This window comes from Thalia democratica, chromosome 3 (assembly GCF_965202585.1).
Source record: "Thalia democratica chromosome 3, ktThaDemo2.hap1.1, whole genome shotgun sequence".
NCBI classification, from domain to species: Eukaryota; Metazoa; Chordata; class Thaliacea; order Salpida; family Salpidae; genus Thalia; species Thalia democratica.
Genome location: NC_139167.1, coordinates 22,173,734 through 22,186,107, shown reverse-complemented (window position 1 = coordinate 22,186,107; position 12,374 = coordinate 22,173,734). Strand labels below are relative to the sequence as shown.

At 26.8% G+C, this 12,374-nt stretch overlaps 1 protein-coding gene across 1 annotated transcript in view; it reads right to left on the bottom strand.

The window, feature by feature from the left end:
* Positions 1-3,491: 3,491 nt before the first annotated feature.
* LOC145831892 (uncharacterized) overlaps positions 3,492-12,374 on the bottom strand; it is a 35,955-nt gene continuing 27,072 nt past the window's right edge. Inside the window, exons 9-11 of the mRNA XM_082939245.1 lie at positions 10,865-11,047; positions 7,187-7,286; positions 3,492-5,823 (exon numbers count right to left, since the gene is read on the bottom strand). Coding sequence (XP_082795371.1) covers positions 5,692-5,823; positions 7,187-7,286; positions 10,865-11,047 — 415 coding nt within the window. The 3' untranslated portion in view covers positions 3,492-5,691. The remainder of the gene's footprint in view (positions 5,824-7,186; positions 7,287-10,864; positions 11,048-12,374) is intronic.

Here is a 12,374-nt window from a genome sequence, read left to right as displayed (position 1 = left end):
TGGACAAGTTGAAAGAATCAGTTAGTTTCATATATATATATTAATAGTTTTTTTATAAGTTTTGGTAAATAAGGCTCGACAAGTTGAAGTATCTCACTTGCGAAACAGCTGTATAACACTTTTGTTTCTCACATATTAAATAAATATAAGTATATATACTTTTTCGTTTGATTTATTAGATCTACTTATATGACGGGTGATGACGTCACATGTTAAAACTTCAACTAATATTTAAGGGTGAGAATTGGTTTGTATTTTTAACAAGTTTTGATGGCTTAGTATGTATATATACCTTTTAAACAAATTAAAAAACATCAAGTTCTCTAATTAACTTGACTTGAAAATACAGCTTTGACTTGCGTAGAAACTAATTTTATAAGGTATTTAAATTATCACTTTTCTGGCATAAAACTTGGACTTTTAAAGACCTTATTGAAACAACTGTAAACATTGATTTAAAAAAATTTACAACGTTTTCAAAACAACCATATCAATTTTATTTTATTTACAGAAACTTGTCTCGAATTGGAAAATATGAAAGAAGAAGAAATAACAGGAATAAATAAACTACAGTGGTTGATTTGTACCAGTAGCAAAAAATTTACTTTTGTTCCGTAAAGTACTCAGTATTTGTTAATCTGTTCAAAAGGGAAAACTATGAAAGAAACACGGAGCACAATAATACACATGAGAAAAAGTCATACTAGTTAAAAATGGATGTTACTGGAAAAACTACAAAAAAATAAGAACAAATTAAACGCTGTAATGTTGCTGGTTTAAAAACTGTGTTTATTTTTAAAACAATAATTAAAACGTGATATAAATACTGTAAATAAAGTGAAAGTGTAATGAGATTATAAAGTTTTATCATTGTTAAAAATGAAAAAAAGAGATTTAAAACAGTAATCAATCCTAAAAGTTTTTAAATTAAATTGTTTGTAATCTTCAAGTTGTTAAAAAGCCAAATTTTTAAAAGCAGTTCTTTCTATTAGGTTTTTATTATTAAAGTTTAAAGAGCTGCTGGTGTATGTTTAAGTTGTAATAACTGCAAATAATGTTTGGCTTTGTGCTGGTTTAAATAAAAGTTTTGAACTTTATTGTAAGTAACAAAAACAGTTTTCAATAAAATATAAAAATATATTTTTATTACACAAAGAATGAGCTTAAACTTAAAAAAACTTTAAAAGATGTTCGATTTAGACATTTCATGCTTTATAAAGTTTATATAAGGTTGCAAAGAAAACATTTGATAAGAACAAAAACTTGTAAGTTTTAAGTCAACTTTGAATATTTTTATATTGCTTACTTAGACATGCAGTTTTAAAAGTAAAAAAATTTTCTTTTATATCTTTTTCAATCCAAAAACAAACGTTGTTATTGTTTAACCAGCAAAATTTATTTCATTTTGTGGTGAAAATGTTCATGCTTTTTTAGAAAACTTTAAAGTACCTCTTTTCTCTAACCTCTTGTCATTGTACCGAACTTGTGTTTATGACGTTTAGATTGAACTGTTACGCAAGTCTTGCACGATCACACACAATAAACATGGTTTTATTTTCTGTTACACAATCTCTAATCTGATTATATTTCTTTTTTGCATTCGTATTTTAATGCTTAGATAATGAGAACATAAATTTACACAAAAATGATTTATTACCTTTGAACACAAGATTTTTCATTTTTTTAAGACGAAATATCAAAAATTGAACACTTTAAACATAAAATCAATTGAACTCAAAGAGCTTTAAGACTATATTTTTAAATTGTACAAAAAAAATAAAAAAATTTTTAAAATTGAGAGTTTACACATTTTTTTTGCACAATGCTTTCCAAAAGCATTCAAAACCGGTTTTTCTCTGTCTGAAACCTTTTCCAAAATTATTTCAAATTTTTCTGTGGTCAATCATAACACTGTTAATGTTGTCGTCAAGCAACTAAACTGTCACTTTTACGTGTTGAATAATTCTAGCGTTTTTCACTTGTGCTAAAGTTTTATTCCCGCGGTTTGTTTCCAACACGTACAAAAGGCTTGGTATAAGAATTTCCTTTACTTGATTTACATTGCATTTCACAACATTTGTTTCAGTAAAACTATTTTGAAAACTTTAATGTGGATTTTTATTAAGCAACTTCTTGGTACTATTGGTTTGTAAAAAGTTGATAAAAACTATTAAAATGCAGCTCTAAAAACAAATATTTGTTTTAAACCATGTATAGTTGTTTTGAACAAGCATTTTATTACTGAAAGTTTCAAATTAAAACCTGTAAGAAAACAACTTTTATTTGGAGTTTTAATTACAAAAGACTTTTTATCCTCATTGACTAAACGTTTGACTGCAGCCAACTTCTGAGATTTTATTGAGCTTTCTTATTCAAAATAGACCTACTTTAATCCTCATTAAAACTGTTTTTTGTTTAAGAAAAGCAACCACTTTGTTTTAAATCTGGTGTAACATAATACCTTTAAAAACAGGAAGCTTTTATGAAGAAACGTAATTCGAATTCAAAATAATTAAAACCTCGTTTAAACCAGGTTTAACTTTTTGCTGCTTTACAATATGTTACACTGAAACAAAAATTGCCTCATTTTTAACAAATTAAGGGTTTCGCAAAATGCTTTTATCTGCTGGTAATGGGAATATTATTGGGCTTTTTACAAACCAAGCAAGTAACCACCTCAATCAATCAAACTTATGTTGGACGTTCACAAAAAGTTGTTATCGCCGGTTTTAGATAAGTTTTCGCGGTTTGTTGTAGCACAAAATACCACGTAAACTGGCTTTAGTGAATGAAAACGTTTAATATCATTAATTTCAAAGCCATGCTAAAAGTTACAAATAAGAAAAAAAAAGTTTTACCAGGGCTGTATGAACGTAATTTTAATTTTATTGAAACGTACTTACTTATTTCTCTTTTTATTTTGTGTAATACAAGTTTCATCTTTGTTTATTTTACTAAATTGTTTATTAGAAACTGCTTAAATTTGAAAAGAGTAGTAACACTTGTTATTTATTGAGTCTTTCATAACAGCTTTCACTAGCTAGTCTTTGCTTAGCACTGTAGGATATAGGAAATAGCTGTATTTAATTGTAGTATTTTTTTGTTTTTTTTATATATTTTACAAAATAATTTCACTGAAACGTTTTTAAATTATAGTAACAAAAAGATTTAAATACAGCTTTTTGCGGAAATTTTTATTTTGTTTTATTCTATAACTAGACTTTTTCTTTGAAAATAGGTTTCAAATATTTTCCTAATACTTTTCTTAAAACTTTTGCTTATTTAGCATGAAACATCTATAGCAATTTCAACGTAAACAGTTTATTTTGTGAGTAAATAGTAAAAGTTTTCCTATTCAAATATTTGTCGCCTTAATTATTTGTTTTGAATTGATTACAGCATAACATAAATAATTACTTTATCTTTGAATATTTTTCACTTAAGTCTGTATGAACTATTTATTGTTTGCATTTTATAAAAAACAAAAAAAAACAATGTTCTATGTTTATTAACTCACGATAAAAAATTCAATGTATATTTTTTTAGTTTAAAACAAAAGCTGTAAGTAATTATGTCTGACAGAGGTACAAAAGTTTATAAAGTTTCTGTAGAACGTATGTTTACGCAAATTCTAAGAAAATTTGAAGAAAGTTAAAATTTTGGTCGAATAGCTTTTATTGTTGCATGCAACATATACATTAAAACATGTTTTATAAGTTATAGCTTTTTTACTTTTTTCGTAAATATCTATAAATAAATGAACACTTTTAAAGTTAGGTTAAATTACAACAACTTTTACAATTATACGTTACATTGGCTTTATAAAAAGAATTTTAATAAACTTTTTGAAAAAACATACTATTTAGAAACTGAAATTTTAAATATTATTTTACGCAAGATGTAGCTCAAAATAAGTATATGTATTTTAAGGTAAAATTAAAAGCTAAACTTCTAAGAGTTTCTAGTTTAAAATGTATAAGAACATTACCTTAAGCTTTTCTGTTTTAGAATTTAATAAAGTTGTCAGAAAAATCAAGTTATTTTATAAATTTAAATGGTAGCAAAAAAAAATTCAAAATTTATAATTAATCTATTAAAATTCTAAGAAAACGTTGTAAAATTAAGCTAGTTACTCAAATTTCTTTTATAATATCCAAATAGTTATTACAATTTAAAAACAACAAAGGAAATAAGTTTAACTATGCAAACCTTGTGTAAAAAATAAGTTAATCATAGACAGAGAGTACAAACAATCAAAAACAACACTTAAAAACTTTCGTATTAAAATTTTCCAAATAAAAACACAAGAAAAACTTTCAAAATATTAAACTCCTTAAATTACTTGAAGATTTTTCTGAATAATTGTTTGTTATTGATGTATAAAGCTGTAAATTTCCTTCTTAAAATTTTTGCTAAAATTTTAAGTAAAATATTTTTCATTGGTTTACATGGCTGCAAATAAGCTGAAAATTGGCACAAATAATTAAAGCAAAAGAATATAAAAATAAAATTTGTGTAATAAAAAAAACACCTAATGATACGACAATCAAAATAAAGTTTGTTGTTGTCTAAAACGAAAAATAAAATAAGAAGCTTGTAGTTTTTCAAAAATAAGTTGATTATTTTACTGTTTTAAGTTGCTTAAGTTATGAAGTAATATATAATTAAACTAAATTTAGTGAAAAAAAACTATCTAATTTACTGGCTTTGAAAAGACACTTGAAATTTAAAAATTTGATTTTTTTTTTACCGTTGATATTAATTTTATAACATGTACTTATAGCACTAAAATGATAGTACTAATTCAAGTAAAAAGATTTATGCAATTTTTGCATTCCTATACAAAAAAAAAGTAAATGTCAAAGTTACAGTTGATCGTATGCGACCTACACTTTAGAGTTTATCAACGAACAAGCATTAGAGCTGTTAAATCAGGAAAAAGGGAAGATTTATAATTGTCTAAGTTGGTCACGTTAAAGGCGTAAGAAATAACAAAAATTTTTGTCAAAAGGCTCAAACTGTCGACCGAAAACAAAACGAATTGCTGTGAATATTTGTTTGCACCGCTGCTAAATGTGCAGCAAGTAGTTCGACAGCATCAGTTTAATGTTTTTGATGTTTTTATAAGTTTAAAATGTTTTTAAAATACATAAATACATATGGTTGTGTTTACTGTATATTACATAACATTATATTGAACCTACTTGTATTAGTTTATCACTGAAAAACCAAATTTAACAAAAACTTAATTTTAAAAGTGTTTTATGCGTATTTTTTATAAAGTTTTTTGTTAAAGTTTTAAATAAAACTAATAAAACTTTAGTTTTGAAAAGTGTCATAGTTTTTAGAACGAAAAAATTGAAAAATTTTAACCACCTTTTTTTTTACTTTTGCATAAATTTTTTAGCTCTTTCAACCAAAAATAAAAAAATCAACCAAAAATAAAAAAAACTCAGGTTTACAAACTCAAGTTCAAAACTTTATATTAATCAATTTCCGTTGTTTTAATCTATTTTTGCGTTTTTATACCCTGATTTAAACCGCTTACAAGCAATTTACATTACAAAACACTTCATAGTACACGACCGAGAGTAATCCAAAAAAAAAATTCATTTTAAAAACCAAACACGAAATTCCAACAATGTAACATCGTCACGTGCAAAAACAACAAAAATAACTTTCAGTTTGTCATCAGGGCTTGTGGTTTACGTACACGACTTGCTGCTGCTCTTTAGCGCCGTGTAGCGGTTGAAAGTTGCTGCTGCTGACCACGTGATGGGGCTGCAGCTGAACGAGTTGAGCCGGCGCTGAAGCTGCCATCATCTGTGGAAAACAATTATTAGTTTATTATTAATACATTTATATATATCAACTTATATTTTTCAATTCTTTATACATAACATTTTATTACCACTCATTACCTGCATAAAATTATTATAACAACTACAAAACATTCCATACTAAGTTGAAGAATAAGCCTTATACCATCATCTGTAAGAAGATGACAAATTACAAGTTTTATGTATTATTATTTTCTTCTTTTGACGAGCCTACTTTACAGGGCTTAAATTAAGTTAATTTACAAATGGAAGTAATAACGAATTTTCTTAACTTTATTTTCTTAGCTTTTTATTTAGTTCGTTTGAAAACAGACTATCGTCGCACAACAAGTTAAGCTTTGCACTGTACATTAATTTCATGTCAAATGCTGGAACAGATGAAAAGCGAAGGTATGAGTAAATTTGTTTCATTTAACTTTAGGGTTTCCAAAAATAAGCTTTAAACTGCAAAGGGGCAAAAAGGCGTGACTAGTAAGGGGGCCATGATGAATCCATAAAACCACATTTTGGAACTTTAACAAGATGTTCTGAAGTCCACGATGAAGAGCAAAATACATTCTTAGTTGTATGTAAGGGTAGTATTGAACTTTATACCAAACTTTACTGGAAGCTTTGAAACTTTCACTGGATCAGGGTACCGCCAAATATCTAAGAATAAGCTGCAATGGGGGCATGACTAGGCAGTAATTCAAAATACTAAATGTTCTAAAGTTAACGATGAACAGCAAAAAAACTTTAGGTGTATTTAAGAGTAGTTTTGAAACGTACACTATTTATTACGGAAAAATATCATACGCTTAGTTGATTTTTGAGAAATTTTGTTAAAAAGGCTCATTACATTTAAAATTTCTCAAAGGAAACGTCACAAAATAACCTTAAAAACCTTTGTAACTTACACTTTGTAATTTAACTTTATTTAAACTGTTCTTGCAAAATATAAATAATTACAGACAAAAAAAAATTATAAAATGTTGTCTTAATTTTTAAAAAGCTAACATATCATTTAAAGAAAAAGACATTTACTACCAGTCTTGAACAAACACTAAGAATTTGTTCAAAATTAGTATTATACAACAAAAAACAATAAGTAATGATTATTGTTAGTCTGAAAACTCTAATACTTCTGTTTGGGAATGCTTTTAAGTTTGTTTTTAAACTAGTTTTTTAAACATAAATTACTAACTGTTTTTAAATATAAAATAATGGTCTAACTTGAAATATAAAAGTTTCGTGTAGGACATTATTTTAATTTAAGTCTATTCTATTTTCAACAAAAAATAAAATGGTAATCAATAAGTTTAAGAACACCAAAAAATTGTTATAAAACATTCATCATCAAAACTCACTTGCAAATTGGGTTTCTGGGTGTTGGGGGCAATATTTAGGGGAATTCTTTTTCCGTCACGTGACTGAAAACTGGAATTTCTTGCTCTCGAGGGTCTTCCCCTAAAATGAATACAATTATTTATAATGATAAATTTTAAATGAAATATTATAACTTGAAAAAAAATTGTAATGATAGTTGTCATTGTTTGAGTTCTGTACATGTTGATTGTAGGTGTTAGAATAAGTTTTTTAATATACGATCTACAAGTGTCTAGTCTTGTAACCACTTCAAATTAAAGCTTTGCTTTCAGCTTGTTTTAATTGTTTTGTTTGTAAGTAAACATGCACAGCATGTTATATATTAACCAAGTTTTTATAAAATGGTTTTGTTTTTCACAAGACAATATTTTATACTAATTACTGAAATAGTATCAAATTTTTACTACTACTTATACTACAGTATTAAGTTTCCAAATAGGTAAAATGAATGTGAAGTGTAGTGTATGTGCAGTTTTTTCTCACACTTTATTGTTCTAATGTTTACTTAATATCATCGTTCTCACGATGGTTTAATATAAAAATGACGAAAAACGAGTTTGTTGCAATAAGTTATATTTGATTAAACAATCAGATAAACGTGTCTTAAAACGCATTGAAAATATTTAAATAGTTCTGTACATAAGTACAGCGGAAAAATTTAAAGGTTTAACTTTTGTTATTTATTCTGAGTAGCTTGAACATATTTTATTGACTTAAGTTTCTATTGTAAAGAAGAGTAACTTAAAGTTTGATAAAAAACAGCATCAGTCGGATAGGAACTAAAATTTAAACTATTGAAAGTAATGCTTATAAACTTGTAAAACATAAAGCATGATACATTAAGTAACTTGTATGAACGAAATATAAAGTTAAGTAGATTACAATTCATAGGCGTGTCCTATGTCAAGTTCAGTTTTATAATCGAACTCAGCCTTGTTATGAAATACAAAAACAATCATTGACCGCTGGGATTTGTAATTACTTGAGATGTTAATTGTAATTACAAGCCACCTTATCTTGGTGTATAAAAAGAATTTTAGTCAAAACGGATTAATTTTTCTTAATAAAGTCAACATCGTTTAAGCTTAAAATATAAAAGTTTTAAATACTATTTTGTTTTAAAATAGACTACAGGTTTTTGTAAATCGTATACAGTTTTTTTATTAAAAAATTGATTTAGTAATTAAAGATCCTTATTTGTGTTTTTTTTTTTTTAATTTTTTGACTATTGCTTATAGCTTCGTTAAGTTACTATTACAACTAATAAAGTAAATGAAAGTAATCAAGTTGCTTGTGCTTTTGTATAAGAATATTTATAAGTTTTCTGAAATTAATGATGTAAAATATTTTTCTACATGTGCCTGAAAAATATAAAAAATAGTATAAAGTACAAGACAAGCTAAAACTGATTAAAGCTTTTTTTTAATTCAAATTACGTACAAATAAATTGTATTAAATACATTCGTGCAGGCTTATTAGAATTTGTTTATTTTATAGTAAACCTTTTTAACCTTTTTAAAATATTAGACATAAAACAGTTTAACTATAATATTAAAAAAAAATCTTTCTTTAACTAACTAAAAATGAACTTTTTTTTGTTAAATTCTTAAGATCAAAATTACAGTATATATACTTTATAATAACAACTTTTCTTATTCTTAAAGTTAACAACTTGTAAATATACATAAAATTATTTTACTCTTGTTTTTAACTATTTCAGAATATACAAACTTTATTTTTTAAGCAAAAAACGTAAAGTTTATAAAAAATATATTGCAATACATGCGTACTTAAGTGATTTTAAAAATAATTTGCTAAACTTTCACATAAACGAGAGGACTTGTAAGCAAGGAATGTAAACATGTAAAACTACTTTAATTTAGAATATTTGTATTACCAAATGGCAGCTTATTGCAAAATACTTTTTAGTACACCTACTTATATACACTTATTATAAGTATCAGCCAGGTATTATCTCCAGTTATGAACTTTTTTAAGTATTTTGCCAAATATCTTTATGGATAACTTATGTGAAAATAAAGACACTTGTTAACTAATAAATTCTTATGAATACTCAAAAAAAAACTAAAAAACTTATATAATTACGAATACAAGTTTTACTTCTTCTTTTCGACTTACACATACTTTTAAGCATAATAAAAACTATTAAAAGCAATAATATGAAATCGTTTCTTACAAAACACTTACTACACTGAAGTATCCCACCAAGACCATAAACTACTTAAAATACGCCTTACTTGGATACATTCCAAACTTGAAGATTTTATTATATCTTTTTTTTTTCTATTATTTTAAAATATTAGCAAAGTTTTCTGATGACTGAACTATTTAAAAACTATTTTGGTGGAACCTTTCATTTAAACACATAAAAATAAGTAAGTATTTTACTTGTGAAACTTTAAAACGTTGACAAGGCAGTGAGTTGTAATTAAGCATTTACGACAATGACGACATTTATACGGTAAGTAGTGACAATACAAAATGAAAAATTAAGAATAACTGAACTAAATTATAATTTTAAAATTCTAAGTACACCTCATAAAACATTTATAAGCCTCAAATTCAAAAACATCTTACGGACATTTGTAAGCCTCAAATATTAAAACACAAAAAAAAATTAAAATAATATAAAATTTCTTCTATTAACTTATGAGCTTTTACATGTTTCGCTCAACAGTGGTCACCCAAGGCAACATACTTGTAAAACAAGTACAAATAAAAACTTATTAACATTCTACTTTTAAGCAGTGTGTTCTAACATGGTTGGCAAAATAATCATTCATGATAAAACAGTATGTACAATTACAAGTATAAACACAATATCTCACTTGTGTATTTTGACGTGTTTTGCCAAATGGTCACTCCTGGCAAAGCACTTGTGGCACTGAGGGCATTTGTAAGCCCCAGTTATTTAATCACAACTAAATATAAACAACAACCATACACAACTTATTTTCACTCACTTGTGTATTTTGACGTGTTTCGCCAAATGGTCGCTCCTGGCGAAGCACTTGTGGCACTGAGGGCATTTGTAAGCCCCAGTTATTTAATTACAACTAATTATAAACAACAACCATACACAACTTATTTTCACTCACTTGTGTATTTTGACGTGTTTGGCCAAATGGTCGCTCCTGGCGAAGCACTTGTGGCACTGGGGGCATTTGTAAGCCCCAGTTATTTAATTACAATTAATTACAAACAACAACCATACACAACTTATTTTCACTCACTTGTGTATTTTGACGTGCTTAGCCAAATGGTCGCTCCTGGCAAAGCACTTGTGGCACTGGGGGCATTTGTAAGCCCCAGTTATTTAATTACAACTAATTATAAACAACAACCATACGCAACTTATTTTCACTCACTTGTGTATTTTGACGTGTTTAGCAAGATGGTCGCTCCTGGCGAAGCACTTGTGGCACTGAGGGAATTTGTAAGGCCCAGTTACTTAATTACAACTAATTATAAACAACAACCATACACAACTTATTTCCACTCACTTGTGTATTTTGACGTGTTTAGCAAGATGGTCGCTCCTGGCGAAGCACTTGTGGCACTGAGGGCATTTGTAAGCCCCAGTTATTTAATTACAACTAATTATAAACAACAACCATACACAACTTATTTTCACTCACTTGTGTATTTTGACGTGTTTGGCCAAATGGTCGCTCCTGGCGAAGCACTTGTGGCACTGAGGGCATTTGTACGGCTTCACCCCGTCGTGGCTCCTCTTGTGCCTGGCCAGCTCGTCCGACCTGCTGAACTTCCACGAGCACCCCGGATGCGTGCACTTGTACGGCTTCTCGCCCGTGTGACGCCTGTGACGTCATAAATAGAGTTGAAATGATGTCAAAATGAGAGTTAAAGTGACGTAAAATAGTAAGTTAGTGTGACGTCATAATAAGTGTTAAGTTGACGTAAAAGAGTAAGTTAGTTTGATGTAATAAAAGTTTAATTAAGTATTCATAACACTCTTTTTGTTTAATCTTAACTGTAAAGTAGAATAAAACTAAATAATAAAATTGCAATGTATTTTATACTGTTATAATTTTTACTGTTTAACTGAAAACAATATTTATTTGTATGTATTGTTACACAACTAATTTTTAGTTATGGGAACAAATAAGTCCTAAAAATAAATTTATACTTTCAAACAATATTAGTTTAATTGAAACTTAGACTTTTTAAATCAAATTATTTTGCTTGTTTTTGAATGGTTTTTTTCTCATTCCTTTTAGTGTATACTTTTAACTTTTTATTTAAAACCTTTCATGTTATTTTTCATATATTTAAAATTTATAGCTTAAATTTTGTTTTGAAACTTTATGCATTTTGTCAATTTAAAGCTAACAAACTTAACAAATAAGTTACGAATAAAAAAAAACAAATTCTTTCCGCTTGAGTTCTGTCGAGAGTTAAAATAGTTTAAAAAAAAACTACAATAAGTAGTTTTACTTACCATTGTTTAAAATTAAATTCATTTAAATGTACAAAAGTTTACTAAAAAAAATATATTATGTACAAATGGAGAAGGACTTTTTTCCTTTTTTATTGTTTTTGTACAAGGTTATTTGTATTGTTTGAAGTTTTTGTTATAGTTTTAAATCATCAATTTACTTCCTGTCTTTGTTATTTAAGATTTTTGTGAATCGAACTAACAGTTAAAAAACTAGCAGAACATAAATACTTCAACTTATGTTACACACTCTTTCAAATATATGGATGTGTATAGTATCGGAAGAAAAAGACATTGATACCTAATATTACTTGATATTAAGTGATTACTAGATACATATTTTTTAAACTAGTTAAAAGAATTTAAAAAAAGTATTTAAAATAAAATATTGAGTTAATAAGCCAATTGTAAGTAAATAACATGTTTGCATTATGTTTTTCTTAAATAAAAAGTGAAAACTTTAACAGTTAAAATTAGCTTACAATCAAAAAATTTATATACACCTTTTAAGTTATGTACGACTGTTTAAGACATGAATATAAAGGTTTTTTGGTGTTTGGAAAGTTGTTGTCTATATAACATAATGGGCAATGCGAGAAAACAGAAGCACTGCTTAATATAAATATTCAAAAGAAATTTCTTTGTGATCATAGGCTTCTGGTTATTTTAGTAAAATAAAACCACAAGTT